Source organism: Mastomys coucha, unplaced genomic scaffold (genome assembly GCF_008632895.1).
Source record: "Mastomys coucha isolate ucsf_1 unplaced genomic scaffold, UCSF_Mcou_1 pScaffold5, whole genome shotgun sequence".
Lineage (NCBI taxonomy): Eukaryota > Metazoa > Chordata > Mammalia > Rodentia > Muridae > Mastomys > Mastomys coucha.
The window spans coordinates 54935605-54959783 of NW_022196911.1; the positions used below are offsets into that span (position 1 = coordinate 54935605).

A 24179-nucleotide genomic window follows, 5' to 3' on the forward strand; every position below is an offset into this window, starting at 1 on the left:
GGGGAGGGGAGCACAGCTTTTATTAGGTTTACAAAGAAGTCCTCTGTTCAGAAAGGCAACTCCAGAAATATCTTGAGTGTCTTCCCTGCCCTGGGTGCAGGCTGAAGTTCAGTCAGGTATTGAGGGCAAGATGAGATTGGGTTGGACTTTCTCTGGTCCCCTTTTCTCAACTCAAAGTTAGTTGACACCCAACCCAGCTTGTTTCAAATGGCCTATGGACCCTCAGGTAGACAGTGGGCACTGAGCACTACTCAGCTCCCTGGTGTTCCATATAATTGTCAGTCTTCACAGTGGCTCAGTAAGGCATCTGTTACTCTTACCCCTGATTCAAGAATGTGAAAACTTGGGTGACCCCCACCCCTCATGGTGAATGACAGCTAGTGGGTAGGCCTTCCATGTCTGAAGTGTCTGCTCCTATGATAGGAACCAGCATCAGAGCTCCTGGTGTCCTTTTAAAACATTTGGGCTAGCAGAAACAAAAGGTCTTGTTAACCATTAAGGAGGCCTTCAGGGTGGGCAGGTGCACTGGCTACTGAGCAGGCTGCTTCTGGTGGTTCCAAAATGGGGTCAGCTAGCCCTTAAGTTTAGTGCCAGGCCAGAGTTAACATTTTGCCCACCTGCTTAGCTAGGCTTCTTGTCAGAGATGTTAATTTTGAATGCATTCTTGTCTACCTGCCTGAAATAGATGCAGTCTCTAGGCTTTGTTCTTGCATGTTCTTGGCCACTATGGGGATGAATTTCAGCTGGTGTTGGTGCCTGGACTACTTCTGCACACTAACCCTGTAACTATCCTTTCTTGAATGATCTTGCTGGTTGCTGTTGCTCTTTGAGGACTGGTATCTGAGGCCCAAGTAGTCCACCTGGTGCTGGACTGGATCCTGGTCCCTGATAGGTTAGAGTGACAAGATATCAGTTACTTTGCATTGAATTACTATAGCCAAGACAGACCTGACACACAGCCTGGAAAACTTCAGTAAGCCAGTAAGCAACCCTACCTGAGTACCACTACTACCTGAGCTTGGAATTTGCTCGAGACTTCTGAGCCTTTGAAGGAGTTCTTACAGGAGGTTCTTAGACCTTTTTATGCTAAGTGTGGAGAAGCTATGATTCTTATAACACTTTTAGTGACTAACAGAAAGCTAATGAAACCCTGACCTCTCCATCTTTCTTTGTGAGAGCTACACCTGTCAGTGTAGCCTTAGTGAAGCACTTCCTGTCACCTCTGCTGTTTCAGAAACACCAACTTAGCCACAGAGAACCAGCTATATAGAGGTTGCCCAAGCTCCTGGTCTCATCATGTCTTGGCAGCATCTCTGTCAAGCAGCTGTAGCAAGTGTCTCTTATTTCTCATGCTAACTATTCTGCTTGGAGCCCTATAAACCTATACACCATGCATGCCAGTCTGGCCTGGCACAGCCCTCCTACTATCCTGGGGCCTTGAAGTCCTCTAGCCAGATACAGTGCTCTCAGCCCAAGAAGAGACAGTGGCTCTAGGACAGTGGTGTCCCTGCAGCAATCTAGCTGTGAAGGATGCCTTGGCTGCACTTAAAAGATTTTCCTCTACCTGACAGCCAGCAGCTGCTTAGCTCACTGCTCTCCCAACTAGTCTCCTCACCTCAGCCACTACGGGCACAGCAAGCTAAAGCAGCACGACTTCTAACAGTACTGAGTGTGGAGGCAGAGCACAGACAGATCCTCCTGAGCCCTGGCTACCCTTGCCTCCCTTGAGGAAAGGAACTCTTAAGGGAGGTTTGTAGTGACCCCTGAAAAGAGAGGTTCCTGGGTTCTAGGCCATATTCTTCCTCTTGCTTATTAGAGATTTTAATTTTCTGAGAGGGACCTTTATCACTTCCTCTCAGTTCCACACCACTAGTTCAGAATGCATGCCACGCCCACTCTCATTGTGAGGGAGTAGGATATCCCTAGGAGAGCAGGCCTCAGGTTTGGTGAGAAGAGACCATCCTCCCAGCAGGTTTAAGTCAGCTCTCAGACCCCAGGTAGGCAGCCCAAGCCTTCTGCCTAATCCCACAAGGTGACTCCTTACGCTGTGTGGTAATTATGGGTTTCCTCTCTTCAGTCATTACCTTGGGGTTTGCTGCTTTAAAATCTTAGATAACTTTGATTTATCATGATTTGAATTTTAAAAGCAGTCTTTTTCTGTTCATTCATTTCCCAGCCTTATTTTCTTTCAGGTCTTGCCCTCTCCACCCTCTGCTGTGTTCGCCTCCTCCACCCGCTTCGCTTCCATCTCAGCTCCGTCGTCCCAGCCACAGACCGCCTGACAAGGCCACTGGCCTTTCACATGAAATCAACTGCTTTGTTTTATTTTGATTTTGATTCCTTTTAATGTTAGCAGAAACTGTTAATTCATGGGCTTTTGTCTTGCTAAATTTTGAACTGTGGGGTGCATTGTAACTAGAGGGTGCAGTGTGTGCTGAGGTGGTGGTTATTCTTGATTGTGTCTGACTCAGGGAGGTTACCAAAGTGTACCAAAGTATATGAGTCCAATGTTGGGGCAGAGCCAGTACAGGCCCAGTGTGGAAAGGTTCTGTGGCTGTTTCAGCCCAGCATGAGTGGGGGAAAATGGAGCTCAAGTAGACTGAATCTGTGCCCTAAGTCCTATCAGTACTGTGTAAATGGTGCCTCCCATGCTGAACAGGAAGGCTAACACTGGAGGTAGGCCAGATGTGCAGGTTGACTACAGGAGCCCCCTACTGGACCTAAGACGCAGTCCACCTTGGGAACGGGGAAACTCTGGTTCAGCAGCTTCATGTCCTCTTTTGTAGGAGGTCCCAGGTAATTGAGAAATTTGAGGCCTTGGACATTGAAAAAGCGGAGCACATGGAAACCAACATGCTGATTCTGACCACTCCATCAAGTGACACTCGTCAGGGCCGCAGTGAGAGACGGGCCATCCCTAGAAAGCGGGTGAGCTCCAGTGTGGGGCAAAGTGGGGCCTTTGGCAGCATGGCTTGGGTCTGGGGAACACACTGCCCTACGTGTTCTGAGTCCCATACATACCAGGGACATGTTTCTTCTGGGCCTCCACTCTGTTCTCTTCCAGTTAGCCTCTTGAGCACCAGCCTGTCTTCCACATCTCCCTCCTGCAGCATTAGCCTTCTGTGCCACAAGATGCTTCAATGAGTTTTAAATCCTAGTTGTAACTAGCTCAATTTTTCCCACTGAGGCCACCCAGGAACAAAGCCGAATATGATACCTTTTTTCCTTCTTTTGTTTTTGGAGTGGCAAACTGTACCCTCATTTCTCTGTTTAGCCTACAAGGTCCATCAGACCTCAGCAGTCCTCCTCCTCCTCCTCCTAGATTCCTCCAGCCTTTTGCCCACCTGCCTCTTCTGTGGCCTGCTGTACCCAAGCTCTTCTTTCCAGTTTCTTTGTTGTTCATGTGGTGCCTGCTGTATTTCTTCTGTAACCTGAGAAGCTGCAAAATTGGGTGGGACCAGTGATAACCAGGCATCCAAAGAAAAGGCTGCTCCACTGACCAAAGCATGCCAGGACATGGGTCATCCCAGAACCTGCTGTGGGGCCTAGACAGCACTGCCCCACTCAAGGAGGGATGAACTACCCAACTTGTTGCCCCCATGCCTGCCCAAGCTGCCTTGAGCTGTACTGATGGCTGGCTGCTCTCTGCCACAGGACTTTGCCAGCGAAGCCCCCACAGCTCCTCTCTCAGATGCTTGTCCCCTGTCTCCACACCGAAGAGCCAAGTCATTGGACAGGAGGTCCACAGAATCCTCCATGACGGTGAGCCCAGGCCACGTGCCAAGTTCTCTGGAGATCTGTGCCACTACCACTGCTGCTTCTGGCCACTCTGGGCCACTGTCCATTTATGTCTCTATGTCCACACTGGCCCTCTCTCTGTACCACCCTCATGCCTGTGGGTGCCCTACCCACTGGTCTGCAACCCATTGGAAACTGACCATTCTTCCCCATCCTGGGCCCACCAGGACTAGGGGCTGTGTGTCACCCTGAGTAGCAGCACATGGAGGTCTCTGTGCACAGAAAGCTGCACATAGCCACTGCAGGTGTAAAACCCCAACTTGGTCTCTGCTGTCTTGCTTTTGGTGTTTATTTTTGTGGCACTTTGGAACAGAATCCATGTTGTATTGACAATTTGTCCCGCCTGAGGGTGTGTACAGGAATGAAACTGCAGACAAAGTTCGACCTGGTTCTTCAACACAAGTCTACAACCTTCCAGGAGACATGGCACACTCACCAGCTCTCATCCCCAAGCCAGAGCAGTTTCTCTATCAACTCAGCTGGTAGCCACTAATCCTGGCAACCACCAGAGACCCAGAGAGAAAAGAGCCACAGGGACCAGCTTTCACCATTTCTTGAGGCAGGCACAACAATGATAACCACAGCAGAAAGTTTAAGAATCTTTCATAGATCGGCAGCTCAGCAGGCAGTGAGCGGGCCTTCATCCCAAGTCTCATGAAGCAACAACTGTGCACCATCAAAAGGGGATTTCCCTTTTTACAGGTCTCAGGGCTGGAGCATTCTAAAGTTTGTCTCCATTTCTGTTGGTTCTTCAAACAATTCTTGCAGAAGGAAGTCTTGCGAAGCGTGGGTTCCAGGAAGGCTCCACAAAGGGAAGCAAGCCTCTGTTCAGTTGTAGCATGGCAAGAGCCTGCTTTGGTCTCTCCACAATGGAGCAGGAACTCTCAGGATGCCTGTCCTAGTTGGTGTCACTTCTCTGGATCACTTCCAAGTAGTAAGAGGCATCAAAACCAGTTTCTGATCAGGACAGCTGTGGAAGAGACCTGAGAGCACTGGGGACCGCAGAAGGGATAGCTGGGGTGTTCGAAGCTTGTCCTTCCGGGTATACTTGTAGCAGTTGAGAACTTTGTCCCCAGCAGAATGCAGGCTGCTCCTCAGTAGAGCCAGCACCTCTCAGGTCTGCTACAAGGTTGCTGGTACTGCTTTGTTCACCCCAGACATGGTTTCCCTCTCAGGCTTCTAGCCTTCAGTCCTTCTATAGCCTCAGCAGGATTCCCCTTTCAGCTGTTACTGCAGGTTTGCTCATGTACTTAACCATCCTGGGGACTCCCCATCTGGGCCCATGCTATGACCTAAGTCAGAATGAGCAAAGCCCTGAATAAGCCAGAATAGAGACCTCAGAGCAGCCAGGCAGCCTGTGCTCCTAGGCCCAGGTTTGTCCCTCAACTGCTAACTCAGGGACATATGCCTCTGGGCAGCAACGCTGGGGCAAGAGTGGGCAGGCTTATCTGGTAGGTGGTGGAAACTCTGGTGCTGCTTCATCTACATGAAAACAATCCTGTTGAGCACAGTTGTCCATCACTGGGGAACCCAGATGGTTTCCCTTGAGCTATTCTTCTTTTCTTTCTCAGCCTGACCTGCTGAATTTCAAGAAAGGCTGGCTAACCAAGCAGTATGAGGACGGCCAGGTGAGTGTGTGTCCAAGGCTGGAGGACTGGGGAACAGGTGCAAGTCCCAGCTTGTCTTACACCTGGTGGGGTTTGTGAGCCCTGATTCATGGCCTTGGCCTACAGACATCCTACAACATCCTATAGTTCCAGCTCCTGCCTATCACTGCTCCTAAAAATTCTCTTAAAGAGTCTGTGCTTCCTCAGAGGCAGAATAGCCAGCCTATGATTGTGGGGCTGGCTTGTGTTTCCATACAAGGCAGCTATGTATGGGCAGACAGATAAAGCTGCAAAATCCTTGTGTTGGACCATCTCAGCTTTAAGGGCACCATTAGGTCCTAGAATTGTGAATATTATCAAGTCCAAACAGGAAGAATTTGCAAGCCTCACCTTGACCAGAAGTATGTTAGACCCTTGCCTTAGAAGCCTGTAAAAACCCAGTCTACTACCCTAGTTCTTTTCGCCTTGGGAGATGCAAAAGCATTCCCTCTTTCTCCTTCTTCCACCATATTTAATGCCTTTGGCTTTACCTGAAGACTCAAGTTCCCTTCCTCAGAATGAAGATTGGGACTTTGGCAGGTTAGTTTGTACCTGCTGGTAGTGTGCTCAAATGTTGTGTCAGCCAAGTGGCTGTGCTCCTCAGCAACTTTCACAGCTACCGTTCTGTGCGATGGACCCAGAGCTGTCTGCAGTCTCTGCAGTTAGAATGGAGGCCTGCAAAGCACCAGTCACCAACCACACACTGGGGCACAGAGCTAACCAGAGCCCACTATTCTCCACTGCCTCATTGCTGGAGTGCATCTAAACAGGGCCTCCCTGAGGCCATGAGCGCATGGCTGCCTGCTTTACCTGTACTGTCCAGGGTGCCTAGACTCGTCGGGGGCCAGGGAGGGACATCAGGTATGTTTGCATTGTAGTTGGATGTTTATCTTTCTCTCCCTTAGTGGAAGAAACACTGGTTTGTCCTGGCAGATCAGAGCCTGAGATACTACAGGGATTCCATGGCTGAGGAGGTGAGAACACTACAAGGCATAAGTGGCATCTAAAAGTCCAGGGCTGAAGTCTGAAAAGGTAGCCTGCTGCCTTGGGTGTCATTGTTTCAGTCTACTGGGACAGTACATGCAGAAGGACCAGCTTTGATGGCAGAACCGTTGCCCTCCTCAGACATTATGGTCATCCTATGAGGACTTGAGTTAGGTATCTTGATATAGTGGGCTTTGACTACTTTGTTTTCTATATTCTTTTAAGAACAATGAAATTGGGCTGGAGAGATGGCTCAACAGTTAAGAGCATTTGGTTTTATAGAGGATCTGGGTTTTTACACCTACATAATGACTCACTACCATCTGTAACTCGAGTTCCAAGGGATCTGATGCTCTCTTCTGATTCCACAGGCTCCAGGTACATATGCGATACACAGGCATGCGCACACACAAAATACTCATATAAATAAATCTAAAAAAAGAACAATGAAGTTAGTACTCTAGGTGAACTCGGCTCCAGTTTTGTCTTTGGTCTTCAACAAAAAAATTGTGATAAATTGAGTCACTGGACGGGTTAACTTATGTCTTGCTGTGCCTTGTTGTTGTAGAGGAACTTACATTTTAAAAAATCTTTTTTTTTTTTTTTTTAATATTTTCAAGACAGTTTCTCTCTGTGTATCCCTGGCTGTCCTGGAACTCACTCTGTAGACCAGGCTGGCCTCGAACTCAGAAACCCACCTGCCTATGCTTCCTAAGTGCTGGGATTAAAGGCGTGTGCCACCACTGCCCGGCTAAAAAATCATTTTTTGTGTATTAAGGAATGGGGGAAAACACTTGCCATGGGACACTAGTGGGTGTCAGAGGACAATGTATGGGGGAGCCAGTCATCTCGTCTCATACCATGGTGGTCCCAGGGACTGACTTAGCAGCAGGCAGTTTACCAGATGAGCCGTTTCCTCACCAGTCCTAGAAGACCAATCAGAAGGGCTCTTTCCTTCACCTATGAAAAAGTCTTTTGAGCAACCTGACAAATCTGTGTCCTGCTTTTCCCCTGCTAACTCCATCTGGGGTCCTTCAGAATCCCCCATCATCTCACATTTGCCATTCCGTGATCTTAAATTGGTGGGGGTTGGGGGAGAATCTCTTGGCTGGTTGTATTTAAATTCCTGAGATCAGCCTCCAAGGCCTCCAAGAGGAGACTGTTAATGAGATAGGCACGGTAAGCTTTGAGCAAGGGTGGACCTAGTACTCAAAATTTTGTTTTTGTGTGTGCCACAGCATGGTATAGAGATCAACTTGTGGGAGTTCTCTCCTTCTACCAAGTAGGTTCCAGGAATTGAACTTAGATTGTCAAGCTTAGTCACAAGCACCTTTACCTGCTGAAAATATAAGGATTCAGCGAAATGTGTTATGAAAGTCAAAACTGCTGGCAGAACTGTGTTGATAAAACATCGATGGCACAAAAGCAGAAGTAGATAAAACTGCCAGTGGCTTGACAATAGGCCAGAGTCAGATTGTACCAACAGTAAGTGGGCTTGTATTGGTCTACAGTGAATGATGTTTAAAAGCAATAAAATAGGTTCCTGTTATTTTTAAGTTGCAGCCTTTGAATGCCATTCTCTTTAGTATTCTTTTTTTTTTTTTAACTTTTATTACTATGTTTGTGTCTGTGCGTGTGTGCATGATCTTCTATGTGTGGGTACACATGTGCTCTCTTGTGGACATCTGAGAGAACTGTGAAGTTGATTCTGTCGTACTACCTTTAAATGTGTTCTAGGGGTGGAACTCGGTCATCAGACTTGTGTAGGAAGCACCTTTATTGAACATCCCCCCTTTTTAAAGAAGATTTATTTATTTATTTATTTATTTATTATATGAATGTACACTGTAGCTGTCTTCAGACACACCAGAGGGCATCAGATCTCATTATGGGTGGTTGTGAGCCACCATGTGGTTGCTGGGATTTGAACTTAGGACCTTCATCAGAGCAGTCAGTGCTCTTAACCACTGAGCCATCTCTCCAGCCCCCGAACATCCCCTTTTTAATGTTCTTTAAGTGGGAAATGTCCATCAGTCATTCATCTGCATGCCAAAGCCTTACCAGAGAAGTTACTGTGTTACCATCTGAACTAGCACTTCTTTGTGGACTATTACTTGAACAACAGCTGACAGATAAACTCTGGCCACTCAGTTCTGAGAGTTGGGGTCATTTTCATGAAAATAAACCAGGAATCTATCCCTTCATGGACAATTTGTTGCCAGTAATGAATAGAGTTTGAGCTTTCAGACTGGAAAAACAAAACAAACAAACCAACAATTTGGGCTAGAGAGTTGGGTCAGCAGTTAAGAGAACTTGCTGCTCTTTCAGAGGACCATATGAGGGGTCACAACTGCATGTACCTTCAGTTCCAGGAGATCTAGTGCCACCTACTGGCAGGCACTACTCACCCATAGTACACATACAGGCTTACAGATAAAACATTCACACACATAAAAAGAAATACTTTCAAAGAAAAACCTAGTCTGGGCACAGTGACACATATCAATTGTTTCTGCTACTCAAGACACTGAAACAGGAGAATCACTGAATCCAAGAATCTGAGACCAACCTATGCAGTATTCAGAGACCTTGACTCAAGAGAAAGTGAGAATGTTGGAAGGTTTATGTTCATCATCTCAGCAGCTTCTATTTATCTGCAACTTCTGCTGCTGACATAGGCAGGGATTTAATATTTTTTGCTCCTGCAGAATGAATTGCATAGACATTTGGTATTGTCTGTGACCAATTATAAAGTTACAGAACATGCCTGGCAATAGAGATGTTTAAAGGGTAGAAGTACCATGATTTCATTGTTAACAGCACAGAAAATTCACTTGGTAGGACTGCAGATTACACACTGCAGTTAAGCGTTAAGACATGACTGCTCATCAAGGCAGTCCAGCCAGCCAATTCCTTGAAAATTCTCCCTTTCCATCTCTGTGTTAGACTACTTTCTCTTCATACATGTTAGCCAAAATGGTACATGGAAAAGTGCAGAAGTAGAAGAGTCTACCATCATCTCCCACGCTAGGCATGGAGACCTGCAGAAATGTGAACACTGCCACTCTAGACAGTGATTGGGGATCATATTTTGATTTTTTTTAATTTTAATTTCAATATGAAGTGGATTTAATATGTGATTCAAACTAGCTTTAAACTTACAGTGCTCCTCTCCAACCTCCCAAGTGCTCAAATTGTAGATGTGAACCGCCACACCCAGCTTTTATTAAAGTTTTTCTTAAGTGACTAATGTTTGAATTTTCTATTTTTAATACAGAAAATGTCATCAATAGTTGAACTTAATATAGACAGTTTTTAAAATTTATTTATTTATCTATCTATTTATTTATTTATTCATTTATTTGGATTTTTGATACAGGATTTCCTTGTATAGTCCTGGCTGTTCTAGAACTCACTCTGTAGACCAGGCTGGCCTCAAACTCAGAAATCCGCCTGCCTCTACCTCCTAAGTGCTGGGATTAAAGGCATGCACCACCACCACCCAGCTGACAAAATTCTTAAGAGTGTGTCCTAGTTTGTTTTTTTTTGTTGTGGTGGTAAACACAATGGCCTATAGCAACTTGAAGAAGAAAGGGTTTATTTCCTCTTACAGTCTATAGTCCATCACAAAGGGAAGTCAAGTCAGGAACTGAAGCAGAGACTGTAGAAGAGTACTGCTTACTGGCTTGCTCTCTATGGCTTACTCAATTTGTTTTTCTTAGACCACCCAAGACCACCTGTCCCAGGGTCTAAGTACCCATGGTGGGCTAGGCCCTTCGACCCCCAAGAAAATGCCCTACCAAACTTGCCTAAGGCAGTCTGATGAGGCAATCCCTCAGTTAAGGTTCTTTTTTTCAGATGACCCTAGTTTATGCCAAGTTGACACAAATCTAACCAGCAGAGAAGGTCTTCTTGCTTTAGGCATGTAAAACGATTTTAAAGGAAAACATTTGGAAATCACTGTAGAATTTCTTTGGCTAGATACACAGAGAAATGGTGGTACTGACACCCCAAGGGACAGCACATATAGGACAATTGGTCAAGTCTAGTCTTGTGAAGACATCACAGAAACATGCTCACTTGGGCATCCTCTCTTCCTGAATCTCCTCACACCCTCTCATTTTTCTCTGCAGGCAGCTGACCTAGATGGAGAAATTGACTTGTCCACTTGCTATGATGTCACTGAGTATCCAGTCCAGAGAAACTATGGCTTTCAGATACATGTGAGTTTGGGAGTGGATGGAGTCACCAGCAGGGTTAGATCTTAACACGTGTAGTCAGCATTCCATCTTCCCTGGTAGTAGTGACATCTCTGCCCTGTGGCTACTGACCTGTACTTCTGATACTTGGTGTGGACAAAAAAATGTGTTTCTGTATCTTTTTCCCCAAGGCTTTTGAAAGGCTTTGTTGCAGAAATTGCTCCTTTTCTTTTATTTTTATATTGGAGTGTAGGACCATTGGAAGGATGAAGAATGTGGGGAATAAGGGATCGGGTTAAGGGATTTCTAGTACCTTCATAGCTTCATAATGGTTATAGTCAATGGAGTTACTCTTCTTTTATTTGGTATCCATCTATTAGCCCTGGTTCATGGTGGTTGGTTGTTCTTTCTAATGTGGGAATCTGTCCCGTATATCATCTCATCACTATCACTACCAAATGGTCCTAGGCAGACCACAGTAGCTCTCTAGTCACCCAGAATTCTGGGCATGTACCATGCACCTGTATGGAGGCTGTAAGAGGCTAGGCCACCACTCTCCCTCCTCCCAGCCAGTTTTGTGTCCTTGTCCCTAGGGCTAGCTGAGCTCTTTGAGATGAGGAACACATGTGATGATTTAACTATGTGCCAGCAACTAACAAGTGTGCAGCACCTTGTGTAGGGGATACTCAGTTCAACTCTCCCCAAGGCGTGGCCCTGTTAGTCTGCCTATCTCAAGCAGATCGTATACAACTTCCTAGAAAAATCATGAAGCCTAGCCCTCTTCCTTTAGAGATGGAGGTGGCAGTCACCCCAATGGGCTGACCTCTGATGATTAGTATTTTTTTTTTTTATAGACCAAGGAGGGTGAGTTCACCCTGTCAGCCATGACATCTGGCATACGACGGAACTGGATACAGACTATCATGAAACATGTGCTCCCAACATCTGCCCCAGATGTGACCAGGTAAGATGGAGGCCTTGCTAATTGTCCTAAGGTACCTGCCATTCTCTGAGGCCTAAGTCCAACTACACTACAACATGAATTCCTTTCCTCTTTTCTGGCCCATTGTCAGCTGGCTACATGGTCTCTATGATTCTTTGCTTTTCTTCCTCTGCTGGCCTGATAAGCCACACAGGACACTCTCATGCCTATTCTCAGTATAGAGGTCTTTGTCAGCAGAGTTTAGCCCTCAGACTGGGGTTAGGCTCCACTGTGGGCCTTCTCTGGTAGCTGCACTCCAGCTCCGGGTGGAAGCAAGAGTTTTGCTTTATCTCCACTGTTGTTTTGCACTATTGTTTTTCACTTCCTCATCAGAGTCCTACATGTCTGCTTGTTAATATAATCGGGAGATGCTTCTGTCTCAGGTGGTAGGTCCTGAAGTCCACATTTGAAAACTCTGTCCTCTCCTGTGTTAACATGCTATTGTGTATATTTCTTAGAACACACTACATGCCTCCCCTTTCTATTCTGAAGACTCTAGATCTGCTAGTGTTCATCTTCAGGACAACACAGATGCTCCATGTGTGACAAGTCTTACTGTGCTTCATGCAGGTTTCATCTTGAGTACTTTGTGCCTCTCATGGTTCATTTTGCTGCCAAGTAGGATTTTAGGATCAGGTTTCGGTGTATGTTGGTCAAAGGGTACTGGCCTGTGACAGCATTAGCTATACATTCTTGCCTCAAACTTTCTCCTCTTTCTGGCTGGTTCTATTTCTTGTTGAATGAGAAGGAAAGGGAATGTGAACTCTTGTCTTCAGTCCCCTTTTAGGATTGTTACATGGTCATTTCTTTACTCATCAGCAAACAGTATGCTGGCTTCTGTATTATAGGACCAGTAGGTTTTCAAGGCCTACTTTTATCCATAAAATAGCCCCCTGCCATTCTCAAGAACTGTGCTTGAGGGTTAGAGAGATGGCTGCTCTTTCAGAGGACCCAGGTTCGCAGCTCTGAGTTCCAGGAGATCCAACATCCCTTTCTGGCCTCCATAGGTACTACGTGTACATGGTACACAGATATACATACAGGCAAAACACCCATACATGTAAAAAAATAAATTTAAAATTTCTTTTAAAAAGAACAGTTGAAATATGAGCAGTGACTTCCCTACCTCCATGGCTCTTCCAGTCAAGAGAAGAAAATGTAGTACAAAGCCCTATAGCAAAGTGAAAGAAACCGAGCTGCTCTTCTCAGGTTGCAGGTGGAGGGTCGTGGCTTGAGAGAATTTTTGTCGGAGTGTCTAGGGCTGGTGCCAAGAACATTCATATGTGCGTGTTTATGCTGTGTTTCATGGAAGGACTGAGGCCCAAGGTGTGAACATAGAGACCCCGTATCTCCCTTTCATACACTGGTCTTGATGGGTAGAATCTACTTTATAATTTAATGTGTCTTCAAGATGATGTGGTGCCTCTACACCCACTTGTTTTTAGCCTGTGTTGTTCTGTTTGGCCCATCAGAAGGTATTAGAAGCAAGGACAGCAGTGTCAGAGCTCTCTTCTCATTTCTGTCATGTTGTCTATGGTGAGGATGCCTCACATTACTACAATACTTCTGGGTTGGGGCATCCTCCCCCAGAAACATAACTGTTGAGAGTCCTGTCCCTGTTCCCAGATGTCAATTTCAACTCCCCACATAGACCTGAGATGTCCCAATTTTTTTTCAAAATTCCACTAAAAGGTCCACTCTGGGTTGTTTTGATTTTCCCTGTGCAAGGATCTCGCTATATTGCCCAGGCTGGCCTCCCCCTCTGCCATCTTGCCTAGCCTACCATGTGCTGGGTCATGTAGGCATGCTATGTTGAAACTCATTTTTTTTTTCAAGACAGGGTTTCTCTGTATAACCATGGCTGTCCTGGAACTCACTCTGTAGACCAGGCTGGCCTCGAACTCAGAAATCCGCCTGCCTCTGCCTCCCAAGTGCTGGGATTAAAGGCGTGTGCCACCACCGCCCAGCCGCAACTCATTTTAGTGGATGGTTGTAAGCTGCCTGTGGGTGCTAGAAACCAAGCCAGGTCCTCTGCAAGAGCAGAATGTGCTCTTCACCACTGCACCATTAATTCAGCCCCTTCCAACTCATTTTTATTTACATGTTTGTATCATTTTAAACTGGACCCTTGCTGATCCTTCTACTCTAAAGCATTTGATTTTTGTTTAAATACTTATATTTCTTAGTGTGTGGGTGTTTGTGGGTTATGGTTTCACAGCACACTTTTGGAGGTCAGGGAACAAGTTTTGTTTGTTTTCAACATTTATTGCTTGTGTACATTTGCCTTGGCTATTGTGTACATGTAGAGGTCAGAAAATAATTTGTAGGAGTTAGTTTTCTCCGTCCACCATGTGGATTCCAGGGCGAACGCAGGTCCTGGGCTGGGTTTGGTAGCAAGTGTCCCTACCTACTGAGCCACCTCACTGGCCCGAGCACTTAGGTTTTTACTGCTTGCTTCTAGAACAGGTGACCCAAGGGTAATGGGAATCACTTTCTCTTTTGTGTGATGTCCCTTTGGCAATCTCCTTGTTGATCCTGGCATAAATACAAGTGCTCTTTCCCTTTGGGCCATCCTATCACCAAGTCACTTCAGATTCTGTTAAGACTTGGACGAGACCTGGGCTTTCTAGCAATTACTGGGACTTATGCCCAGTGAGCCCAGTTAGCCCCTTTCCATGTTGCCAGTAGTGATGTCTCAACCCTCTCTTCTGCTGGAGTGGAGGCCTCTTCCTTGGGGAAGACTGGGAAGAGGCAGACATTCTTCAAGCTAACCAATCCCTGTTATCTCTGTGTAGTTTGAAGGACTAACAAGATTGATCTGCATAGCTGTGGCCCCTAGTCACCTGCTTCCTCAAAGTGGTGGGCATTATGCTACCTTCCACCTGATTGTGTGGGCTTATGACTACCTGAGTCATTTGTCCCCTTGGCCCACAGATAGTCAACAACCTCACTCTGACCTATCTGTCATGCCTGGAACCAGAGTTAAGTTTTGAAATCAAGAGGAGGGTGTCTCCTGTTTATTGAAATCCCTGAGTACTTCTAAGAAGGGCTAGTTCTCAATCATTCTGTCACTGCATAGTGTAGGGTTGCTTCATAACCAACCTTGTCAATGGTCTTGACAGTGGATGGGCCCTTCTCTCCCCTGGGACTTAGAAAAGTCCATTGGCTTTATCCCCGTCATCCATAATAGAACTGCCATGACATTCCCTGCATACAGTGTTACTCCATTTTTAAAGATGAAAACTGAAATCTCATGAATAGCTGAGGCTCTTTTCCCTTTCCATCCCCATCAAACTAGGTTTGAGTTCTCCAAGGGAGGAACAAGTACATGTGGAGCACTCTTCCTCCACACTTAGAAGCCACTTTGGTGTGTAGGCTAGCTGGCCCTGTGACCTGCTAAAGTGTCCGAGTTCCCTGACAGCTCCTGTGTTTCCTTACTGCCCTACAGCTCACTGCCTGAGGGAAAGAATAAAAGCACATCTTTTGAGACCTGCTCAAGGCCAAATGAGAAGCAAGAAGCTGAGCCAGGAGAGCCAGATCCTGAGCAGAAGAAGAGCCGTGCTAGAGAGCGGAGGCGGGAGGGTCGCTCCAAGACCTTTGACTGGGCTGAATTCCGCCCTATCCAACAGGCCCTGGCTCAAGAAAGGGCCAGCACTGTTGGGTCTTCTGATTCTGGTGAACCTGGGTGTCTTGAGGCTGAGCCAGGTGAACTGGAACGTGAACGAGCTCGACGTCGAGAAGAGCGCCGCAAGCGCTTTGGGATGCTGGACACCATTGATGGACCAGGAATGGAGGATACAGCCCTACGTATGGACATTGACAGGAGCCCAGGGCTGCTGGGAACCCCTGATCTCAAGACACAGAATGTCCACGTGGAAATTGAGCAGCGGTGGCACCAAGTGGAGACCACCCCTCTCAGGGAGGAGAAACAGGTGCCCATTGCCCCTCTGCACCTATCCTTGGAGGACAGAAGTGAGCGGCTCTCCACACATGAGCTCACCTCTCTGCTAGAGAAGGAGGTAATGTGGGGCAGCTCTCTTCCTGCATGTAAAAAATTGTTCAGTAAAAGCACATCTTTGCTCGATGGTAGAATAAGGATGTAGAATAGAATAGGGTAGAATAGAATAGCCCAAGGCTATGGTGAGTTAGGGTTGGGTAGGCATTAGATGGAGGCATTCTAACAGCTTGGTGCAGAACCATATAAGCTAGCCCCTGTGTTATAGCATAGGATTCTCTTCAAATGTATTCAATTACATCTGCACATATATTTATGTCAATAGTGAATTCTATGACAAGAAGTTACAGATGAATCTTTAGTCAAAATGCTTCAAAATCCAAAAGACTTTTAGTTGTCACCATGACACAAGCAGAAAATTCCCTGCTATGAACTTTTGTTTTTATATAAAATTAGTAAATACTCTACTACAGTGGACTGGGGATATGGCTCCAATGTTACAACATTTGCATAATCCATAAAGCCCTGGGGTTCAATCTCCAGCCTGGCAAAACAAAGCAAAATGTACAAATCCCATGTATAAATTCTATCACGTGTATAAAGCAAAGATGGAACATGGTTGAAGTTCATATTTAGATTTGGCCCACTCCACAATATATACAGTTACTCCAGAATCATTTCAAAAGCAAAACAATAAAATCTAGAATACTCACATGAGCTATTTGAGATATGTGCTCAGCCTGCATAAGGTTCTTCTTCCTCAGTAAATTTCAGACATATTCTTACACTCTTTCCATAATAACCAATTGAAGTTCTTCATGCCTTTTTTTGCCTTTTGTTTTGTTTTATTGACTGTATGAGCCCGATAGGTGGTCACTAGCACTAACACTTTGACTTTTCCATTTTCTGTATCCCTTAGGTAAAATGAACTTAAGTAATTTCTAGACTACCAGAATGAGCCCTCTGGCCTGCAGGCTGCATACTGAGGTGTTTGTTTGTTTTTCGAGACAGGGTTCTTTGTGTGGTCCTGGCTGTCCTGGAACTCACTCTATAGACCAGGCTGCCCTTGAACTCAGACCTGCCACTGCCTCCCAAGTGCTGGGATTAAAGGCATGCGCCCACCACTGTCCAGTTGAATTCTGAATTCTTAACTGAATAGTGAGTCTGGGGTTCAGTGTTTAACATCCCCCTCCCTCTTGTGACCCAGAAGTCTAGGGTAGCCCCCATACAGCAGAGCATCAGTAAGGATTTCAGAATTTGGGGGAAGGGTAGATGGTGACTTTGAACCTATTGAAAACAGAATGTAGACTAGCTACAGGTTTCCATGTTCAATTTGAGGATTTATTAGAACTTTATGTGGAATCTACTCTGTAAACCTGGTCAGATGAGATATTCAGTAGAAACTGAATATACAGTAGGATCTGAAAGTGAGACCTACATGCTAGGCCAAGGAGGACCCCTCACACAATCTTTCTTCTGATAAAAATGTGAAGCAGTCTTTTCTTAATGAAGCACAGCTACCTCCCCAGATAGGAGCTTGACATATGGGCTACCCTGCACAGTACAACTGTGAACCAATGCAGAAACTTATTGGGGCTGGGCAGGGCTTACCTAAGGCAAGAACAGGAAATGTGCGCCTTGGCCACTAGACGAGATCGATGGTGCTGATGTCGTGTATAGTTCTATATGCTGTGTGTATCCAATGAGATGTCCGGTGCCAGTAAACAACCCCCATTGTTTTGGCCACTTGTGGTCAGCTGCTTTTGCTTATTGTTATCAAGTTTGTTAAGTGTATGTGTATGTGTTTTCACCAACAGCTGGAGCAGAGCCAGAAAGAAGCCTCAGATCTTCTAGAACAGAACCGGCTTCTGCAGGACCAGTTAAGGGTGGCCCTGGGCAGAGAACAGAGTGCCCGGGAAGGCTATGTGCTGCAGGTAGGGTGGGCAGCTGCCAAGTCAGCAGTACACTCAGGGGCTTCTCTGTGAAAGTTCTGCTCAGGCCCACAGGCTAGGAATGTGCAAACATGGCAAAGCTGTGGTCAGTCAACAAAGACCAAGGCTCTTAGTGCCGTGATGTCATTGATTTGGGGGAATATGTCCCAAATCTCTACAGCTAAGGACTTTGTTTTGGTCATGAAATCATTTTGTGATCTCTTCTTTGGGCTTTCTAGACACTGTGCTTTTGTGAAAACCCATGTATCTGTATGTCATTTCTTATTGTTTTCACCATAGTGAGATTGGGCCCAATGCACATACTGAAAAAACTGGGCCATACAGCAGGCCTAGTGCCACCTTAGGGCCAACAGCAAGGTAGTATAGAGCTAGAAAATTATACCACCACCCACCTTCCCCCATTCCTTTTTAGCCAGTCTAAGTTTCAGGAGGATATATGACCACCTTGCTAACTTAACCAACCAGGAGCAGGCTAAAAGTGGTGGCAGCTAAGTGCTGAGCTTATGGCCCAAGGCCAGTGTCCTCCTCAAGGCGTCTTCCAGAACTCTGCTGCACTTGGATCCCTAGAGTGCCCCTGATGTGAACATGTCCTGAAACAGTCTCCAGCTAGCCTGGTATGAGAACAGGTGCTAGGCTTCCTAGGATCCATGCTAGCTCTGGGACATGAAGGAAAAATAATGTTGTCCTGAGTGCTGCCATGCTGTTGGAGAATAGAAATGTGAGGGAAAGTGGAATGGGGTGGTGGAATTGAACTGAAGCTCGCAGCAATAAGATACTGGTATTAGATTGCTTTTACTGTCCCAGGTTCTAGTCTTGACTTTCCCACTGATCCTAGAAGCACACTCCTTCCCCTAAAGGAGCAGCCTTCTGCCTGTGTAATTTAGAACTTGTTCTCCAAAGGCTTTCAGCTTTCAAAGACCTGGAATCTCTGCCAAGTTGCTTGTTGACATGCCCAGACGTTTGTATGTTGACCTTAATCTTTGTCATCAAGTTGCAAGTGAACCTGGGGTCCTCCACTCCCCTCAACCAAAGCCCTACTTTACCTTCGTGGCTTTCCCTTACACTGTTGTATGTTTCTGTCTTACTTGTCCCCGATTTGACATTACTGTACCATCTTCCATTCCAGCCAATTCACTGTTGTCCTACTTCAGACCTTGCCTGGAACTGGCCATGGCAGGCATCTCCGCTCTACACAGCCTACTCAGAAAGCCTTTAGGGTATTCATTCAGACCATCCCTAATTTAAGGGTCATTTTCTTAAGCCTTTGTTGGTTCCATCATACAAGAGTTGACTTCATATTTGGTGTTAAAGACACCACTAAGGAGCTTTGCACATTGCTAACTTGTGTATCTAACATGGACCATCGTGTGCATCTACACTGAACAGCCTTGTCAGCATGGGGGCAGCTTCCTGCTGAATCTAATAATGATTACCCATGAGTTTCAAAATGCTTGCAGTCAAAAGTGCAAAGGGGAAAGGGGCTTTGGGGCACTGAGGGTTCTGAGAGGCAAGCTTGGGGTCGGGTGCTGTGGTAACTGCTGGGAGGGCTGCATGCTTTGGTGAACATGGTGTGGAACTGGAACTTACCTGAGTGTCACATCTGTGGCTTCCCCACCAACAGACTGAGGGAGCCTGGGCAAGCCAGATTCTATGTGGGGCTCGCCTGACTGAGCCATACTGTCTCCCCTACTTTATATTAGTTCTGTCTCTTTTGTGTGTCTCTTAGTATGGGGAGTTCTGTGTTTTATTTTGGGTTTTGCATGTTTCATTCTTATTTTGAGCTTTATGAAGGTTTGTTTTATTGCATTTTGCTTCATGATCTGCATTCCCCTTGTTCTGTCTTCTTGCAGGTAGAGATTAGTTTTCTCCTTATGGTGGAGGCCTGACTGCGCTTTCTAAAGGAAATGTTCCAATATTACTTTGCTGACATCTCTCAAGTAGTTACCTGCCTTCCTTCTCTTCCTGTCGTGGAAGGAAGTGACCTCACTTTCTTGTGCCTTACGCCTTGTGCTGCTTTAAACATGTGGTCTAGAACTGCATACTTTGTTTTGCAAAACCAATTATTCCGTCCTCCAGTCTCTGTTGTACTTCTCAGTGTGTTCCATTATTCGGCTTTATTTGGTTTATTTCTTCTAGATTGTTCAGTTAGAGCTGTTTTATTGGTGTTTTTGTCCTTGTGTTCTGTTTATGTGGAAGCAGCTATATTTACCCAAAACAAAACAAACAAAACCCACATTAATTTGAATTTTTTTCTTTAAATGAAGAAAAAAAAAAGTTGTGCAAAGGATTAAAGGCAAACCCACCAAGGAGCTTTTCTATGATTGATCCTGGCCAGAGGTGTGACACTCAGAACAGGGTGGCCTGAGTGTTACTAACCAGTATTTAATCGGTTTTTTTAAGACTGAAGTGGCCACCTCTCCATCGGGTGCCTGGCAGAGGCTCCATAGAGTCAACCAAGACCTCCAAAGTGAGCTGGAAGCTCAATGCCGGCGGCAGGAGCTCATCACACAGCAGATTCAGACCCTGAAACATAGCTATGGGGAGGCCAAGGATGCAATCCGGCACCACGAGGCTGAGATTCAGACCCTGCAGACAAGACTTGGTAATGCCGCTGCAGAGCTAGCCATTAAGGAGAAGGCTCTAGCCAAGCTCAAGGGTGAGCTCAAGCTGGAGCAGGGCAAGGTTCGAGAGCAGCTGGAGGAGTGGCAGCACAGCAAGGCCATGCTGAGTGGCCAGCTGAGGGCCAGTGAGCAGAAACTCAAAAGTACAGAAGCCCTACTGTTAGAGAAGACACAGGAACTCAGGGACCTGGAAACACAACAGTCATTGCAACGAGACCGACAGAAGGAGGTGCAGAGGCTGCAAGAATGCATTGCTGAGCTCAGCCAACAGCTAGGTACCAGTGAGCAAGCCCAGCGTCTGATGGAGAAGAAGTTGAAGAGAAACTATACATTGTTGCTGGAGAGCTGTGAGCAAGAAAAGCAGGCACTGCTGCAGAACCTGAAGGAAGTTGAGGACAAGGCCAGTGCCTATGAGAATCAGCTACAAGGCCATGTGCAGCAGGTGGAGGCCCTCCAGAAAGAGAAGCTGAATGAAACATGCAAAGGCAGCGAGCAAGTACATAAGCTAGAAGAAGAGCTGGAGGCCCGAGAGGCCAGCATCCGCCAATTAGCCCAGCATGTACAGAGCCTCCATGATGAACGGGATCTCATCAAGCATCAGTTTCAAGAGCTCATGGAACGTGTGGCCACATCCGATGGGGATGTGGCTGAGCTCCAAGAGAAGCTGAGGGGAAGGGAAGCTGACTACCAAAGCCTTGAGCACTCACACCACAGGGTCTCTATCCAGCTACAGAGCGTGCGCACTCTGCTGAGGGAAAAGGAAGAGGAGCTGAAGCACATTAAAGAAGCACATGAGAGAGTTCTAGAAAAGAAAGACCAAGACCTCAATGAGGCTTTAGTTAAAATGATTGCCTTGGGCAGCAGCTTAGAGGAAACAGAAATTAAGCTGCAGGAAAAGGAAGAGTGTCTAAGGAGATTTGTGAGTGATTCTCCTAAGGAGGCCAAAGAGCCTCAAAGTACCACAGACCCACCAGAGGAGGACAGTGGCATTCTGCCCATAGGCTCAGTCACCAGAGTATTTCCTGGCTTTCCCCACTCACAACCAGAGGACGAAGATCCAAGTGCTGGCCTGGGGGAAGAAGGGAGCAGTGGTGGCCTCAGCAGAGAGGAAAACATCATACCCCCAAAGTCAGCCGATATGCCTGAGCGGGAGGGGCATCTGCAAAGCGCATCGAAATCTGATCAAGGGGCCCCTATAAAAAGGCCAAGAATCAGGTTCTCCACAATCCAGTGTCAAAGATACACACACCCTGAGGGGTGTGCGAAGGCCTGGACTAGCAGCACATCATCAGACACCAGCCAGGACCAGTCACCCTCAGAGGATAGTGTGTCCTCAGAAGCTACCCCTAGCACACTCCCAGCAGCTGCAGATGCTGAAACGTACATCTCCATAATCCACTCTCTGGAGACGAAGCTCTATGTCACAGAGGAGAAGCTCAAAGATGTGACTGTAAGGCTGGAAAGCCAGCAGGGGCAGAGTCAGGAGGCATTGCTTGCACTGCACCAGCAGTGGGCTGGCACTGAGGCACAGTTGCGGGAGCAGCTCCGTGCCAGCCTGCTACAGGCTAGCGCTCTGGCCTCTCAGCTAGAGCAGGAAAGACAACAAAAGGCCACAAACATTGAGCAGCACCCTAGGGAGCTGGAAGACTTCCAAGCCAAAAATAGCCAAGCCCTGACATGCTTACAAAACTGCTGGAAAAAACTAAGGTCTTTGCCATGGGCGGACCAGGAAGAGGACCAGGATACATGTACAGCCTCCCTGGCTAACATAGAGAGTATGCTTGTGAGTGCCATCAAGGCCCTTCAACCATGGGCTTCCCCTGCAGAGAGCAGGACACCAGCTCAGCAAGAGGAGGAGCACCCCATGGAAAGTGGTACGGCAGCCCCCGTGCAGCAGCCCTGTCAGCCCATCTTGAATGAGCAGGAGCACAGGAAGCTGCTTTCTGCTCAGATAGTCCTGGAGGCCTCACTCATCAACCAGATAGCTGACTCTCTAAAAAATACCACTTCAGGTGTATATGGTGTTCTCTGTGAGCTTACTCAGTCAGGGGAGTGGCCACTGAAGGAAGAAAGTGCTGCCCCCTCTGCTGGGGCTCCAATGGAGATCTGGGCCAAGAAGGTACTGGTGAATGGTGAGTTCTGGAGCCAGGTCACATCACTAAGTAAACACCTAGGGACACTGGGAGAAGAAACAGCCTGCACATCAGGAGACAGGCAGCAGCATACTCCCCAGAGTCTGGCTGATGCCACATGGATTCGTGCAGAGCTCAGCTATGCCACACAATCAGTAAGAGAATTGTTCCACCATAGGCTGCAGAGCATACAGGAGACCCTACAGGGGACCCAGGCAGCCCTACAGCAGCACAAGTGCATGCTGGGAGAAATCTTGGGAGCCTACCAAACCCCAGACTTTGAAAGAGTAATACAGCAGATCTTAGAAACCCTCAGACATGCAACTGGCAGGGAGGACCAAGTACAGACATCCTGGGACCAGAGCCCATTAGGAGAGGTACTGAGGCCAGGCACAGATGGCTCCCAAGAGCCTTTGCAGGCTTTGCATCAGAGCCCTGAAGTCCTTGCTGCCATTCAGGATGAGCTGGCCCAGCAGCTGAGAGAAAAGGCTAGCATCCTTGAGGAGATTTCAGCTGCCTTGCCAGGCCTGCCTCCCACAGAGCCACTTGGGGGTTGCCAGAGGCTTCTGCAGATGTCCCAGCATCTCTCATATGATGCTTGTCTAGAGGGCCTTGGTCAGTATTCTTCATTACTGGTTCAAGACGCAATTATTCAGGCTCAAGTGTGCTATGCAGCTTGCAGAATTCGCCTGGAGTATGAAAAGGAGCTGAGATTTTATAAGAAGGCCTGTCAAGAGGCTAGGGGGGCTTCTTGCCAGAAGCGTGCACAAGCACTTGGGGCCCTGAAGGAAGAATATGAAGAACTTCTCCACAAGCAGAAGAGTGAGTACCAGAAGGTTATCACCCTCATTGAAAAGGAAAACACTGAGCTCAAAGCCAAAGTGAGCCAGATGGACCATCAGCAGAGATGTCTACAAGAAGCAGAAAGCAAGCACAGTGAGAGCATGTTTGCCCTACAGGGCAGGTATGAGGAAGAGATCAGGTGCATGGTGGAGCAGCTGAGCCACACTGAAAATACACTGCAGGCTGAGCATAGCCGGGTTCTCAGCCAGCTAGACGCCTCAGTCAAAGACAGACAGGCCATGGAACAGCATCATGTGCAGCAAATGAAGATGCTGGAGGACAGGTTCCAGCTGAAGGTCCGGGAGCTGCAGGCTGTTCATCAGGAGGAACTGAGGGCCTTGCAGGAACACTACATATGGAGCCTGCGAGGAGCCCTTAGCCTCTGCCAACCGTCACACCCAGATTCCTCACTGGCCCCTGGGCCATCTGAGCCCAGAGCTGTGCCAGCAGCCAAGGATGAGGCCGAATCCATGACCGGGCTGCGAGAACGTATCCAGGAACTGGAAGCCCAAATGGGTGTCATGAGAGAGGAGCTGGGTCACAAAGAACTGGAGGGTGATGTGGCCACCCTGCAGGAGAAGTACCAGCGGGACTTTGAGAGCCTCAAGGTCTTTAGCACCATTTATTTTTCAGAGCTACTTCTCTTTAGTGATGCAAGAAAGGGGACATTCTGGGCAACTGAGGTCTTGGATTTGGGATAAGAGATAGTTCTTAACTCTCACTCAGCTGCTGCACAGGCAGAACTGAGTAACATTCTCATGCTCCTCTATTCCTGACCCAAAAGGGAAGCTAGCAATGAAAGCAGCATCCCTGTGGGAAAGGAGAGTAGTGGCTTCCCTTGCCTATCCATGCCTCCAGGCATGCACATCCTTCACCTTCTTACCCTCATAGAACCCCTTCAGGCTTCAAAGTTGAGGCATCAGTATGAGGACTGCCTCACATCTGAAGGGCTGTCACCCACCTGACTCAGAGAGCAGGGTTTGGACTTTATAACACAGGAGTATTTGCAAAGCCTACCTAGCTTCCCAAGGCGGAGTTGGCTTGATAAGCACTGTGTCTGAGAAGGG

The 24179-nt window shown here is 47.1% G+C and overlaps 1 protein-coding gene and 1 long non-coding RNA gene across 12 annotated transcripts in view; one reads left to right on the forward strand and one right to left on the reverse strand.

The window, feature by feature from the left end:
- The window catches only part of Mprip (myosin phosphatase Rho interacting protein), a 116067-nt gene that overhangs the window by 77024 nt on the left and 14864 nt on the right, over window positions 1-24179 (forward strand). For 4 of the 11 annotated variants that reach the window (XM_031352722.1, XM_031352721.1, XM_031352720.1 and 1 more), the window contains exons 8-16: window positions 2787-2928; window positions 3655-3762; window positions 5370-5426; window positions 6350-6418; window positions 10562-10651; window positions 11482-11591; window positions 15058-15628; window positions 17382-17498; window positions 19917-23720. In XM_031352722.1, coding sequence (XP_031208582.1) covers window positions 2787-2928; window positions 3655-3762; window positions 5370-5426; window positions 6350-6418; window positions 10562-10651; window positions 11482-11591; window positions 15058-15628; window positions 17382-17498; window positions 19917-23720 — 5068 coding nt within the window. Of the gene's footprint in view, window positions 1-1815; window positions 2053-2192; window positions 2349-2786; window positions 2929-3654; window positions 3763-5369; window positions 5427-6349; window positions 6419-10561; window positions 10652-11481; window positions 11592-15057; window positions 15629-17381; window positions 17499-19916; window positions 23721-24179 lie in introns of those variants that run through there. The other 7 variants (XM_031352731.1, XM_031352730.1, XM_031352729.1 and 4 more) reach the window with 5 other exon arrangements.
- Window positions 696-1728, reverse strand: LOC116077878. Its single transcript, XR_004113361.1, has 2 exons — window positions 1616-1728; window positions 696-885 (listed from the first exon to the last, which is right to left on the reverse strand). It is a non-coding gene; the product is annotated as an uncharacterized LOC116077878 (long non-coding RNA).